The following is a 15,039-nucleotide window of genomic DNA, read 5'->3' on the forward strand; positions in this document are numbered from 1 at the left end:
TTGACATGTTTGAGACCGTGGATCTTTGATCGTCCAGCCAACAGGGGCGAAGATTGAAAACAACACGTAACGCTGACCCCAGTGGAGTGTACAATGAGAGATCTGGAATGAAACAAGGCAACACTTACATGAAATGCTGTTCCTAGCTGTTCTGACCTGGTACAAATCCAAGTCTGCCCGCGGGAAGCCCTCTATATCAACCAAAGGACCCTCCGCGCCGACGCCTTGCTGAAGAGAAAGGCGAACATTTTAGTGTCTACCCAGAGGAAACAATCTACGTTATCTGTGTAACTGATATCAGTCATTATTCGGAAAAACCCACCTGATCTACCAAATTGCAAAACTAGTTAACAGTGGCATGGGTGGTAGCTTAGGTAAATTAAGTCACACGCTGTTATGACATGTCGACTTGGCGCTGTGTATTGGCATCACAGTTAGCCTGATACTCAGGTGAAGTTCAGTTAGCGTAACTATTAAATATTGTGAAGGATTTATAGTTACCGTGGGACAAACGCAGTAAGTAAACAACGACTTGACATGAGAGCTAGTTTGCAATGCTGCAGTCACGTTAGCTATGCTTGCTAGGATAGCTAACAGAAATATCGAGCCATAACAGTGGCATGAAATAGGTAATTGCGCAAACATTGCAACAGACTCACATCTTCAAGCACATCGTAGTATGCCTTAATTTGTTCTTCGATTTCATCTTTCTTTTTTATGAGATTCTGCACATCCTCCGCTGTTATTGTGGATTTCTCCCTGTATTCCTCCGACATCTTCATGTCTAGTGATGTAAACAGCACTACGGGAAGTCTAAGGGGACAAACCAGGATCAACTGCATTTTCACCCTGTCGTCCTATTTCCGCAAACACGAAAAACGTCACTTTACATTTATACAACGTATTACATACATACATACATACATACATACATACATACATACATACATACATACATACATACATACATACATACATACATAAATAAATAAATAAATAAATAAATAAAGTATGGACATTTTGAAAGGCAAGCCTTTTTTGATACAGACATTTTTGTATTTGTAGTCTGACTATAGTTTGATCTGGAATCACACGCGCACACAAAGTTCGACAATAGTATTTTTATTTACTTATATTCACATTCACATTTCCAACCCCATATGTTGATCTTCCATTCCTTCATTTAAAATACGTAAACCGGTAGAAGACTGACGAAATCGGAAGTTAGTGCTTTCACAGGAAAAGAACCTTCCAGGGTATGGCAATAGCGATCCCCAGCAAATCAACATGTAAACTTCTACTTAAATACTTTAAATAGTATCCTTAAGAATATTTTGGTACATATATCTATCTTATAAAGAACAATGACACAATTATTTATAAACAAAGTAGTAATTCGAAATTAAGGCCTCAGTATTGAAAGACGTACATCTCATTATATTGCTTCCACCGCAGCACAGACCAGGCATGTCAACAGGAGAGAGGAAGGCATTTTCAACAGACAAAGTGCAAAGTTGCTCAGTGATCATCCTCATCATGTGCAAAGTAGTGGAACAGTGTGTGTGCTCAAGAAATAATCTGCACTGACTGACTAACTGACTGAAAAATAATCATAATCTGAAAAATGGCAACGTAACCAGTATGGTGAGGTGACAAGCGCCATGGCAACAGGCTGATACACGAACGCTGCAACTACTACCTGGCTGAAGAGAGTTGTGTGCTGTTTTGGCTGAGTGTGCTCTTACTTAATCATTAGAAGTCTGTTAAGCACCTTAAGTACCTTGCTCTGGACCACCCCACAGGGGACACAATCCAACCCGCTTCTCTTCCCATGTTGGTCCCAAAGAGAGGCGTGTCTCAAACTAAAGAGAGGCGTGTCTCAAACTAAAGAGGGCGGGGCTATTCCACCCCACTCTCCAAACCCACCCCTAGTTGCCATGTCAACACTCGGTCTCCTTTTTGCAGGCGTCCTCTGGCACCACCTCCTCCTGAAGGACCAGCACCTCCCGAGAGCCTGTGACGTCATCCCCGTCATCATCATCATCATCATCATCAGCGCGCACCTCAGTGGCAGTGAGGTCATCACTCTGCGCCGTGTTCATGTGATCCAGCTGCAGGTGGATGTCGCGCACCCAGCTCTGCAGCTGCTCCTGCAAGGACAGCGCCCCCTGCTGGATGCGCTCCTGCCGACCCTTCAGCTCTTCCAGCCGGGCCCTGACCTCTTGACCACGCCGCCGCTGGCTCCCGCTGCGGTGTGCTGCTGCCGCCGGCTGGCCGTAGGCCTCGCTGCTGCCGCTGGCCGGAGGCGCTGGTTCTGCCCCGTGGTTCTGGAGGTGTTGCTGTGGGCCCTGCATAAAGTGCTGGAACTCCTCTGGGCTCAGGTTTAGTGCTGCTGCATCCAGCTTCTCTATGAAGGTCACTGCACACGACTGAAACACAACAGCGGGAAAGTTTGGATGAGTGTGTGAATGCGTTGCCATGGGAGTGTGTTTAGAATGAGTGTGTGAGTTGTGTGTGAGTGCGTTGCCATGGGAGTGTGTGAGTGCGTTGCCATGGGAGTGTGTTTAGGAGTATCTACAATACTGTTAAGAGGTACAGTAGAAAATACAGTCAGAATATTGACAAGATTAGAAATAGTGATTTCCACTTAAAGTGACAATTGTGCTTGAAACTTTAATGTTTCCATCTAAGAACACTCCGTTTGTATGGTACAGCCTTGGGGACCCTAAGAATTGTACTTGGCATTTTGTTGAGGTAACCCGCAAAAACGTTGCTCGCTTCTAAAAGCATCTCACTAAATTTAGATTTGAGTAATGAGTTAACAACTTACAGCTTTTCTGTAGCAGTGGAAGTTAATTAAATCTTCAAACTCGATGCAAGCAATTCCTAAAGATGTCCCAACATTTTCTGATTACTTAGCAACCATTTCTTCCTATAAAAGCAGTGTTAGGACAGACTATGTCACTACACTCTCTGAAGCATTATTTGGACAACACGGCACTACAGGAAGTAGTATATTGCCATCATAATGGCGAGAAAAAGAAAGTTTTGATTAAAACGGAACATTTCCATGATTTTTTAATTTTTTTTTTTATCGCCAAACCGAACTTTTTTTTGTTCTATGTTTTAATGCCAGAGTACATAAAGACACTGACCTGTGTACATTTAAAAACTGTTCTAAAACATTGACTGGAATTGTACTGAACATAATTGCAACTACCTTAATAAACCATAGGAACCTGCCTAATGTGTCACTGTGGACAGTGGAGTGACGTTTACAGAAAACAAGCCTTTGCAGACGCATGTTGATATTCCTAAGAATAGTTGTCGTTAACAACATTGACACTGCCAAGACACTGGGGAGCGGGGATTCTCTTTCTTTTCAAAAAGGACATTTCTAAGTGGCTCTGTCATGGACAGAAAGTTCCGGCCTGCCAGAAGTTCCGGATGACGCAATGGATGACGTTACGATCAGCTGTTTTGCATTTATTTTTTTTTTTTTGTATTACAAGTTGAGAAGGCACGTAGCAAGTCCCCACCCTTAGTTAGCAGTAGCATCTAGCTATGAAGATTCTATATCATTCACGTGAAAAAGCAAAAAACAGCTGATCGTAAACGTCATTCATTGCGTCATCCGGAACTTCTGGCAGGCCGGAACTTTCTGTCCATGACAGCTCCAAACTCTTGAACAGTAGGGTGAGCGTGTGCACACGATGTCCTGACCAGATTAGTGAAGTAGTAGCCGCTCTCTCCGCTCCTGAGGCTGTGCGGCAGGCCGAAGCGGATGATGTACTGCATGTTGGAGTGCAGGCGGGGCGGATTGGCACTCAGCACCACGTAGATCAGAGCGGACAGGAAGTCGTCTGCGCACGCTGGCTTGCTGCTGGACGAGGCCAGCACCTGGAAGACGTTCTGGCAGCACCTGGAGACACAGGTGAGCTTGTCCTGAGGCGCGCGCTTGGCGTCCATTTCAATGATTGCTGCACACATACACAGACAAACAGAAAAACAACTCATTCATTCTGTTTGCAGGAAAACAATGTTTACTACCCATGACAAAAAGCGTATGAAAATACAGTTAAACTTTGTACATGCACCCAACCAGTCTGTTGAATCTTTCAGCACAGAGCCACAATCATCTTTGTTTCTACTCAACAACCCAGCGATAGAGAAAAAAAAAAACATAGTATTTCATTGAATCAATCACTAAATCAGCCAGTAAATAAGCCGTGTGGTGACTGATGGGGAGATATCAGGAGTAAACTAGGTGAGCCTGTCTGTATCCATGACTACGTACCTGTAATGGCGTGCAGGTAAGGGTCGCTAACGTCGGGGCCTCCATCAGGGAAGGGGACACACAACATCTGAGGGGTTACCCAATTCAGCGACCTTTCAGGGTCAGAGTTCGTAAGCAGGTTAGACACAAATATGAGTGTGCTGATAGGGAGCCAGCACTTTAATTACCCAACTTCACTTAAATAAGTGACTGGGTGGACAAGTTGACACCAATTCAACATTAAAGTGCTATGAAGCTACCCAAGGAGAATGTTCTGGCATACACACATCAGGGAATGAATCATAGGATATAAACATGAGGACGTGAGTGTGTATGTGTGTGTATGAGGACGTGAGTGTGTATGTGTGTATGAGGTCGTGGGTGTGTATGTGTGTGCATGAGGACGTGAGTGTGTATGTGTGTGTATGAGGTCGTGGGTGTGCATGTGTGTATGAGGACGTGAGTGTGTATGTGTGTGCATGAGGTTGTGGGTGTGTATGTGTGTGCATGTGTGCATGAGGACGTGAGTGTGTATGTGTGTGTATGAGGTCGTGGGTGTGCATGTGTGTATGAGGACGTGAGTGTGTATGTGTGTGTATGAGGTCGTGGGTGTGTATGTGTGTACATGTGTGTATGAGGACGTGAGTGTGTATGTGTGTGTATGAGGTCGTGGGTGTGTATGTGTGTATATGAGGTCGTGAGTGTGTATGTGTGTGCATGAGGTCGTGGGTGTGTATGTGTGTACATGAGGTCGTGGGTGTGCATGTGTGTACATGAGGTCGTGGGTGTGCCTGATGGGACTAAGTGTCTCACTTGATCCTTCTCTGTAGTGCCAGGTCTCTCTGCTCATCATCACAGCAGTCATGGGTGTGTATGTGTGTACGTGAGGTCGTGGGTGTGTATGTGTGTACATGAGGTCGTGGGTGTGTATGTGTGTACATGAGGTCGTGGGTGTGCATGTGTGTACATGAGGTCGTGGGTGTGCCTGATGGGACTAAGTGTCTCACTTGATCCTTCTCTGTAGTGCCAGGTCTCTCTGCTCATCATCACAGCAGTCATGGGTGTGTATGTGTGTACGTGAGGTCGTGGGTGTGTATGTGTGTACATGAGGTCGTGGGTGTGTATGTGTGTACATGAGGTCGTGGGTGTGCATGTGTGTACATGAGGTCGTGGGTGTGCCTGATGGGACTAAGTGTCTCACTTGATCCTTCTCTGTAGTGCCAGGTCTCTCTGCTCATCATCACAGCAGTCATGGGTGTGTATGTGTGTGTATGTGTGTGTGAGGTAGTGTGTGTGTCTCACTTGATCCTTCTCTGTAGTGCCAGGTCTCTCTGCTCATCGTCACAGCAGTCATGGCAGAAGACCCACTTATGGAGCCGCGTCATGATCAGCTTCTCCATGTGCTCCATCGTATGAGCTACCTGTGCTTCCGACAGCCCTGGTCACACACACACACACACACACACACACACACACACACACACACACACACACACACACACACACACACACACACACGCACACACACACAAAATACATTCTTAAATATGTCTGTGTTCTGCAGACCCACCTAACATGCACACACACACAACAAACAAGTTATGAATAAACCCCTAACAGTTATCAGTGCCTTATGGACATAAAGATCATGTAAACACATGTCCATGTTGTCATCGTCTAGACCCTCGGTTCCCAAACTTTTTACAGTCCCGTACCCCTTCAGACATTCCCCATCCCCCCGTTTAAAAAAAAAAAAGTTTTCCTTTTCACCAGGTGAATTCCGTTTTGGCTCATTTTGTTCACCCTGAGGTAGATTGATGGCTTAAAATGAGTGAATAATATGTGCCACAAGTGACCCAAACCTTCTAAGGTTATTGTTTGCCAGCCATCAACAGAACAGAAGACTAAAAAAACATTATTTGCAGGCGATTGGGGAAGATGAGCGAATTCATTTTACAGGCTGTAGCGGAGGTGTGTGTGTCACGTTGAACAGGGGGGCGTGGCCGGAGCGGAGTTTAGCACAGACGTGACATTTTCTCAGTGGTTTTGTTTTTTAATTAATGCTTGTTCATCGTTGCGATCGTTGTTGTGTTTATTAGAAAGAAATACAGCCTTGCAGGGCAAAATACAGGGGAATTTGGGCGATTTTGATGCACAAAATGATGTTTCCGTCTGAAAGTTGCAATTCTGTTTGAAAGGGTACATTCCGCGAATTCCGTCCGTTTTCCATTATCGCGAAAATGTTCTCCCTGCGTACCCCCTGAACCACTTCTCCACGCGTACCCCAGTTTGGGAACCGAGGGGTCTAGACCATCCCACAGACTAACCTCTAGGAGCGGACGTACACTCATACAATTGAGTTATTCAGAGGAGTGACACTCACTGCTGAAGTGAAGAGCGATGTTCTGATAAAACTCCTGCACCAGGTCGGACTGTTTATCCACATGCAGGTCCTGCACAACACACACATTTCAGTGTTACACTTCACCAGGAAACACAACTGCAGAGCCAGATAGATTAGGAAGGAGTATACATGTAAAGATAAACAAGCACAGTCAGATACGCAGGTAGAGAAGGAGATGGATGGATGGATGGATGGATGGATGGCTAGAGGACTAGGCCTGCTTACATGGTAGGCCTCCATAGTGTTGAGGAAGGCGGAGCACCTGGACTGCAGACGCTGGGAGGACGGGCTGCGCAGCAGCTTCAGGAAGCTGGTGAAATCTCCCGGCTCCAGCGTCTCAAAGCCCTGCAGCGCCTCCGACTGGCCATCCGACGCCCCTGCACACCAAATGGCCAAAAAGTCAAAAGGTCAACCTGACTCTTGGAGGATAAATACAGACCCAACACTTTTTACGGCTGTCTATGCTCGGATTAAAACATGATTTCTGTATTTTGTATAATCTTGTTTTTACGGCTGTCTATGCTCGCATTAAATATAATTTCAGTATTTTGTATAATCTTGTTTTTACGGCTGTCTATGCTCGGATTAAATATAATTTCAGTATTTTGTATAATCTTGCACCTGGCTGTTTATGCTCGCATAACAAAAGACAGCACCTGGGTGTTTGGGGGGGGGGGGGGGGAGAGACACAGCACCTGGGTGTTTGGGGGGGGGGGGGGGGAGAGGACAGCACCTGGGTGTTTGGGGGGGGGGAGACAGCACCTGGGTGTTTGGGGGGGGGGGGGGGGAGAGAGCACCTGGGTGTTTGGGGGGGATGGGGGGAACAGCACCTGGGTGTTTGGGGGGGGGGGGAGACAGCGCCTGGGTGTTTGGGGGGGATGGGGGATGGGGAGGGGAACAGCACCTGGGTGTTTGGGGGGGAGCACCTGGGTGTTTGGGGGGGGGATGAGGGGAGGGGAGAGAGCACCTGGGTGTTTGGGGGGGGATGAGGGGGAGGGGGCAGCACCTGGGTGTTTGGGGGGGGGATGGGAGACAGCACCTGGGTGTTTGGGGGGGAGGGGCAGCACCTGGGTGTTTGGGGGGGGGGGGGGGATGAGGGATGGGGGGGATGGGGCACCTGGGTGTTTGGGGGATGAGGGGGGAACACAGCACCTGGGTGTTTGGGGGGGGATGGACCCCAGAAGAGCCTCTTCATGGCGCTGGTCCTCCGGCTGCTCTCTGCACTCTTCTTCTCCTCAAACTTGGAGAAAGTGATGGGAGATCCTGGAGTACTTTGGGAGCTGACACACACACACACACACACACACACACACACACACACACACACACACACACACACACACACACACACACACACACACACACACACACACACACACACACAATATTATAGTGATAAACTTAGTTTTTACAGGAGTTGACTAAAAGGATTCTGAGAGTGTTCAGAAGCTCCCTTGCCTTCAGACGACTCATGGATGGGTGAGCATATAAACACACACACACACACACACACACGACACACACGACACACACACCTCATGGATGGGTGAGCATATACACACACACACACACACACACACACCACACACACACACACACACACACACACACGACTCATGGATGGGTGAGCATATAAACACACACACACACACACACACACACACACTAACACGACTCATGGATGGGTGAGCATATAAACATCTCTAGCATGTGTACACACACACACACACACACGACTCATGGATGGGTGAGCATATAAACATCTCTAGCATGTGCACACACACACACACACACACACACACACACACACACACTTGTTTGTTGTAAAGACAAGCCTCTGCCCCTGAGCCGTATTCTGTCTTGATCGTTCTCTTACCCATGATCCTGTCTGTCCACTTCAGGCTTGCGGATCCTCTCTCGCCAGCACTTAGAGCAGTAGCCCTGCCAGACAGAGTTGCCATAGTAACCACAGCCATCTTTGCAGAGCAGCTCGGCCTGCGAGACCCGGATCCCACGCTGTTGCTCCTCCCACATTGCTGAGGTCACACCCACTCTGAGCCGCCCTTCAAAAATAGGAGTCAAGTCAATCATCTCACCACTGCCATGACTGGCCTATTTCACTGTCAATGTCACACAATCATGTTCCTTCACAGAAGAAGCCAAATTACTTGTGTAATCATTGTAAGGTGTGATCGTGGTTAAATTGATGGTAATGCAAGAGTCTTAGGACACAGCTGTGTGATTCTTTTGAATGTACAAGGCCTATCCTGCTCATTAAGTGATTGGTAACATCAAGGTTTTGTCACTGAGGCCACACCACCAATTGGTATAAATTCGAAGCCCTTTAGAAGTAGTCTTGAAGCACATGTTGCCCTTTGAACATGGCTAAGGTGAAGAAGGAACTAACGAAAGGGGAGAGGTAGAAAAAAAGAGTGTGAAGCATCTCAAAATTCTCAGTCTTAGGGACTGAAGAAAGACCCCACAAGAACTGTGTGACGGGATCAACACCACAATGACTAATGGTGCAACAGTGTCTTCAAGAACTGTCCGTCGGAAACTGGGAGAAGAAGGACTTATTGGCTGAATAGCAGCAAAGAAACCATTACTGAAAGAGAAAAATAGAGTAAAACGCCTGAAATTTGCAAAAGAACACAATAAATGGGCAAAGGAAGATTCGTATAAAGTGTTGTGGACTGATGTATATATACCACCACTGCATATATATTAAGTATATATCACTTAACATTATAATTACTATGGTCAACTTATTGTTTTGTTGTTCTTTTCATCCTTCTACATTATTAATAAATATGGTCTCAGTCTTGGCCTTGATATATTAAAGTTTAAAGTTTTGCTCTTCTCTTTGTCTTGAAACTGGTGGGTGGGTTGTAGTGGAGGGTGTATTGAAACAGTGCCAGTAGGCTTACTACGGAGTTGACCTTTAAGGCCTGTTCGACTTCGACGATCTATCAGCTTTGGAGAGGTAGTTGTGTTTGGGGCATCAGTCTCTGGCATGTTTCCTTACATGTATGCATGTACTAGTATGTAGTAAATTGTTGTCCTTCATTGGAGTATGCATATTGGTTCAAATGTAGTACAAGGAAATCTCCTTCGCAACATTGTCTGGCTTTTCAGCATTAATAGCACGCTAAAGAAAAGTATTCTATTTTGGAGGGAAGTGATGGCACACTGCTGATTAGGGATTTCCCCACTACTTGTTACAACTTCAGTTGCAAACTTTAACAAGTGACTTGGGTCTGTTGGTGGCAACAGACATGGATGGGAGAGTGTGCTTCACCACACATTTTGGTCAAGGGCAGACTGCCACTACTGCAACGGTAAGTCAGGATAATGTATTTACACTTGAAAATGAGAACATCAGTTTAATCCAGAATATTGTAATGCATCCAAGAAAATATATTACCATACCACTAAAACAACCTTACATCTTCAGTCTGTCCACCAAAAACATCGTGAGGAGGCACTACTCGTGTAAAAGCTATTCAACAAATAACCTGACAAAATAAACACATTACGTTTATCTATGTTCTTTTCAGTCCGTGACACACAGGGCTTTTCTCTCGAACTGGGTCGGGATCGACTGGGAGTCCATTGGCACGACAGATGAGTCTGGTCCTCATGTAGGAATCACGTGCCGCCCCCCCAGTTAAAAATCAGCTCAACATGACACAACTCGTGACTGCTTTCGACTGAAACTTTAAGACTTTTGTCCAGAAATCATGCCAATAGAGCAAGGAAACTTGATTGGTATTATTTAAGGATACATAGCTAACGTTATGAACTCGTCCTTAACCCAAACTATGGCACATGCTGACGTTTTAATAAAAGGCTAACAGAAAACATTCCTACGATTTAACAGCAGGCTAGATTTTAATAGTGACAATAAATCCGCTTCATAACAATCACTGGTCTCCGTGTTTACAGACTGATTTTACCCAGCCGTTAAACTTTAATTGAATTAAAACGTAAACATTACTAGGTAACGTAACGATATTTTACTCTCGTTTGCTAGCTACTTTCTCTGTTTACAGACCAGACTTGACATTAAGTGAAAGTTGACGTTATTACCGTCATACAATTTTTTTTGGAATGTGCCAGGGAAAACAAGTACATCTAAACAAACAACTTCAGCAAGTTCAGAATATACCTTGAAGTTGAAGGGAGACTTAGTTAACAGTTATCACAAACTGGGTCGGTGATTTAAGTTGGTCAGTAAGTCTCTCGAAGTTAGCCAGCGATGCTAGCGTGCGTTAATATTCCTCGAACTAGCTTAGTATCATCATCGGTCATTCAACAAGTTGGTTCTTTGAACACCGACCCGTACGTGTGAACGAATTCATCGGATTTTTACTAACATTTACCTACTTTGAAATTATTAGCGCTAACTTTGTATGCAGACAAACAAATTAACTATATTCAGGTATAAACAACATATCTTACCACAGAAATTGCCAGCCACAGTTTAGATGTACAATGACGTCTTCCCTAACCCGGAAAAGCAATGTTTCAAAGTCAGCGTCAGTGACCTCAGGGAGAATCAGATTGGGAAATGTACGTGTCCTTAGAGGCACACTCCCTCAAACAAAGTCGTATTTAAAATCTTTTGACATTCAAACAACGTTCATCAGTGCTATTCGTCTCAAATGCCACCCGCCTTCTTACGCATAGGTTGTTTTCTGCTCTCAGTGAAAGCCGTTCTCAGCTACAGAAATACCCTAATCCACATTCACTGTGTCCATTGTAGTCTGGAACTATTCCGCTGAAATCAAATTGGTCTGGGGTGCAATATTAATGCGTCAATCCAGATTAGCCTATATCGAAAGCGTCTCAATCGACTAGTAGCCCTAGTAGGCTATGCATGCTGAGACCAAAGCATTTTCACATGCGAAACACTAATTTATCGGGTAAAAACAACACGGGGTAGATAACACATTTTCATTCCCATTCAGTTTTCAATAATAGTAAAGTCGCAGGTGTCCTGTATGGGGACGGCCCAGTGTTCCGAAAGCCCGATATTCCGAAAAATAGTCCGAAATATCTTTACTCCGACCAAATTAAACCTCTGTTCCGAAATGCCACTGTTCCGACCAGTGGTGCCGGGATTCATGTTTGTGGTGGGGTGGCAAAAAGTGCGTGTGCAAGGTGAAGAATGCAAGAGGCCAGCTCACTGGCGTGTTTGCTGCAGTCCGTGGGAGGAATTTTCATGTTTTACACATATTCCTATACAGGGATGCTGGAAGTGCAGGCTCACGAGTTTAATGACTGTTTAATGATATACCAAAATGTAGGCCTATGCATGCGCGGTGTTTGCACCCCCTGGCATTGCACCCCCTGGCATAATTTAGAAATATTTTAAGTGGCACAAACACACTCAGCATTTAGTTTGCGCAGCGGAGCGGAGACGCTCACCGGGCTATCATGCATATAACTTTTCCTAGGCAATATTTGTTAACTTGTATTTGTTAACTCTGGTTTTGAATATAGGGTACCACTCGTGCGAAGGAAATCACCGGCAGATCTTGTCGAGCACTGCCAAAGCATGCATGCGCAATGCACATCATACCCTGATTTCTTCAATCCAATGGCATTTTGGATAGTGTTGTGTGTTCTGCTGGTAACAACAGGTAGGCTAATCAGCGAATGTTGCATTTGTTTCACCAACTTTATAAGGAGACGGGCAAACACCTGCCTCTGAGTTTTGTGTTGTCGGGGGATAGGGCTACCATAACTTTGGTATCTGGACAAATTAGCATATTTTCGGAATACCGAGTTTTCGGAATAATGGGCTTTCGGAACATTGCCATGGAACCGTTGTGTAGGCTACTCCCACCTGACTGTATTTACCGGGGTAGTAGTTCAGCATTTAAATTGGCATGTGGCATCCCGAAATACTGGCAGGAAGAGGGAGATGCCAATAGCACCTGGTAACAAGACGTAGTCCTCATGCCTTGACATAGGAGGTCTATGGGGTAGGCAGGGGAAAGATTATGAAGAACTTTAAATGTCATTAATATGAATTTACAGTTAATACATTGTGATATAGGCAGCCAGTCTAATTCAACCAGCAGGGATGTGAGCGTTCTGAATGAGTTGGAGTCGGTGAATGAGTTTGTTAGGGATGTCTGTCAGGATCACATTGCAGTAGTCAATGCATGATATGACCAGAGCATTGAGTAGGACTTCCGTGAAGTGCATTAAAGGAAGATGCAGTCTTGAGATGTTTCGTAGATGGGCACAGCCAGTCTTTGTGTTTATGGCCGGAGAAGGAAAGGGTTCTGTCCATGATGATGCCAAGGCTCTGAATTAACCTGTTTGGAAACAGGTATGGTGGGTTCAGCAATGGGGAGTGAACAGATATTAGTTTATATTTAGTGAGTAGCTCAGTTTCACTACTGTTGAATTGTAGGTAGCTGTTTGCCATCCATATCTGTACATCATGGAGACAAGCAGTGAAGGTACTGAGGGGAGAGCAGAAGTGGGCCTAGTGAACGCATGAAGCTGTCTATCGTCCACATATTAGGCTGACAGGTCTTTCTGAAGTTATTTGCGTTTCCGCTCAGTATTCGCTTGCAGTTGGCTGTTCTCAACTGTCGATGTTGTTGACTCGTGGCTCTCCGGCACGCTCCTCTGTTGAGAATCATGGTTGTAATACAGTGGTGTGGTGAACATGTGTTGAGAATCATGGTTATAATACAGTGGTGTGGTGAACATGTGTTGAGAATCATGGTTATAATACAGTGGTGTGGTGAACATGTGTTGAGAATCATGGTTATAATACAGTGGTGTGGTGAACATGTGTTGAGAATCATGGTTATAATACAGTGGTGTGGTGAACATGTGTTGAGAATCATGGTTATAATACAGTGGTGTGGTGAACATGTGTTGAGAATCATGGTTGTAATACAGTGGTGTGGTGAACATTAAGCAGTTTTGCATTAACAAGTGTCATGAGGCCTGTGTGCAGGAGTGAGTGTCTTGTTGGGTCAAACAGAATGGCCTGTGTGCAGGACAGGAGTGAGTGTCTTGTTAGGTCAAACAGACCAAGGTCAGTCTTCGAGGCCTACGTGCAGAGAGGCCTGTGTGCACAGACGGAGGCCTAATTACCAGGCAGAGAGGCCTGTGTGTAGGGATGAAGGTCACACAGTTTCCACAGGTGCAGGCTTACAGAGAGCCACATATTAATTAAAAGGTTTATGCATAAGGGGATGCAGAATTCATCAGAGAGCAGGTAAAAGTTCCCACGAAAGAGGACACAGCTGCTCGGCATCTTGAATGATGTTTTGGCAATTAGTGAGCAGAATATTCTGGTTAGTTCAATTTGGATAAGTTTTAGGCTTTTGATTGGAAAACCATAGAGACGGAATATGCCCTTTAAATAGTTGGTGCGCTGGGTTTTTGACAGAGCTGCTCCATGGACCACCACTCTCGATTTGAATGAAATGTCTGCAAGATTGAATAAAACTTCAGTTCATCGCATTCGGTCTTCTGACTCTCATTGAGTATTAACTCTAAGATTTGAAGAGGTTGTTTTCGCTACAACACCTCCTCGTGCCAGTGGCATGTTCATCTAGTTACTGGGTGCCATTGGCATGTCCCTCCTCGTGCCAATGGCATGTTCATCTTGTTACTGGGTGCCATTGGCATGTCCCTCCTCGTGCCAATGGCATGTTCATCTTGTTACTGGGTGCCAGTGGCATGTCCCTCCTCGTGCCAATGGCATGTTCATCTTGTTACTGGGTGCCAGTGGCATGTTCATCTTGTTACTGGGTGGCATTGGCATGTCCCTCCTCGTGCCAGTGGCATGTACTTCCTGATGCCACATGCTGATTAAAAAGCGAACCCCCTCTCACAGGCAGAGTGTGCACAGGTAGTGCTGGTACTCCATCCAATCATGTCATCTGGGATCAATAAAGTGATTGGACTGGCTTTTTCCAGCCCTGCAGCTGCCATAGATAACAGATTTATTTTTTTTGTCAATTTATTCATTGCTATCAGGATCAGATCAGATCAGAACAGAACCAGAATAGTATTTATTGCCAAGTAGGTTTACACCTACCTGGAATTTGTTCTGATGTATAGGTGCATACAGTAAACATAAAAACATACAAACACAGAAAGTACTACACATAACATAAAACATAAAAACACAGTAAGTACTACACAAACACAATAAGTACTACAATACAAAAAGCAGGGCAGGAGTGCAAAAGTGGATGTGCAATGTGCAGTGTGCAATGTAGTGTGTGTTAACATAACACAGGCTTGAGGTGTGGCGGCGGGATGAGAGTCCACGTCAGGTGGCCTTGTTACTAAGGCCAACGGCAGCCGGGAAGAGGAA

General features: G+C 45.3%; 2 protein-coding genes across 3 annotated transcripts in view; both read right to left on the reverse strand.

Annotated features, from left to right (window-relative positions):
- The window catches only part of psmd9 (proteasome 26S subunit, non-ATPase 9), a 6,077-nt gene extending 5,214 nt beyond the window's left edge, over positions 1 to 863 (reverse strand). The window contains exons 1-2 of one of the 2 annotated variants that reach the window (XM_031571136.2): positions 660 to 863; positions 129 to 228 (exon numbers count right to left, since the gene is read on the reverse strand). In XM_031571136.2, the coding sequence (XP_031426996.1) occupies positions 129 to 228; positions 660 to 842 (283 nt within the window). In that variant the 5' untranslated portion in view covers positions 843 to 863. The remainder of the gene's footprint in view (positions 1 to 128; positions 229 to 659) is intronic. The other variant, XM_031571135.2, reaches the window with a different exon arrangement.
- Positions 864 to 1,106: 243 nt separating this feature from the next.
- LOC105894496 (rab5 GDP/GTP exchange factor-like) lies at positions 1,107 to 11,922 on the reverse strand. Its single transcript, XM_031571128.2, has 9 exons — positions 11,142 to 11,922; positions 8,557 to 8,743; positions 7,833 to 7,960; positions 6,906 to 7,057; positions 6,660 to 6,729; positions 5,579 to 5,714; positions 4,298 to 4,389; positions 3,724 to 3,980; positions 1,107 to 2,429 (listed from the first exon to the last, which is right to left on the reverse strand). Exons 2-9 carry the CDS (start codon positions 8,712 to 8,714, stop codon positions 1,941 to 1,943), a joined length of 1,482 nt encoding a protein of 493 aa, XP_031426988.1. The 5' UTR covers positions 8,715 to 8,743; positions 11,142 to 11,922; the 3' UTR covers positions 1,107 to 1,940.
- Positions 11,923 to 15,039: the final 3,117 nt, after the last annotated feature.

The sequence above is a fragment of the Clupea harengus genome, chromosome 7 (assembly GCF_900700415.2).
Source record: "Clupea harengus chromosome 7, Ch_v2.0.2, whole genome shotgun sequence".
NCBI lineage: Eukaryota > Metazoa > Chordata > Actinopteri > Clupeiformes > Clupeidae > Clupea > Clupea harengus.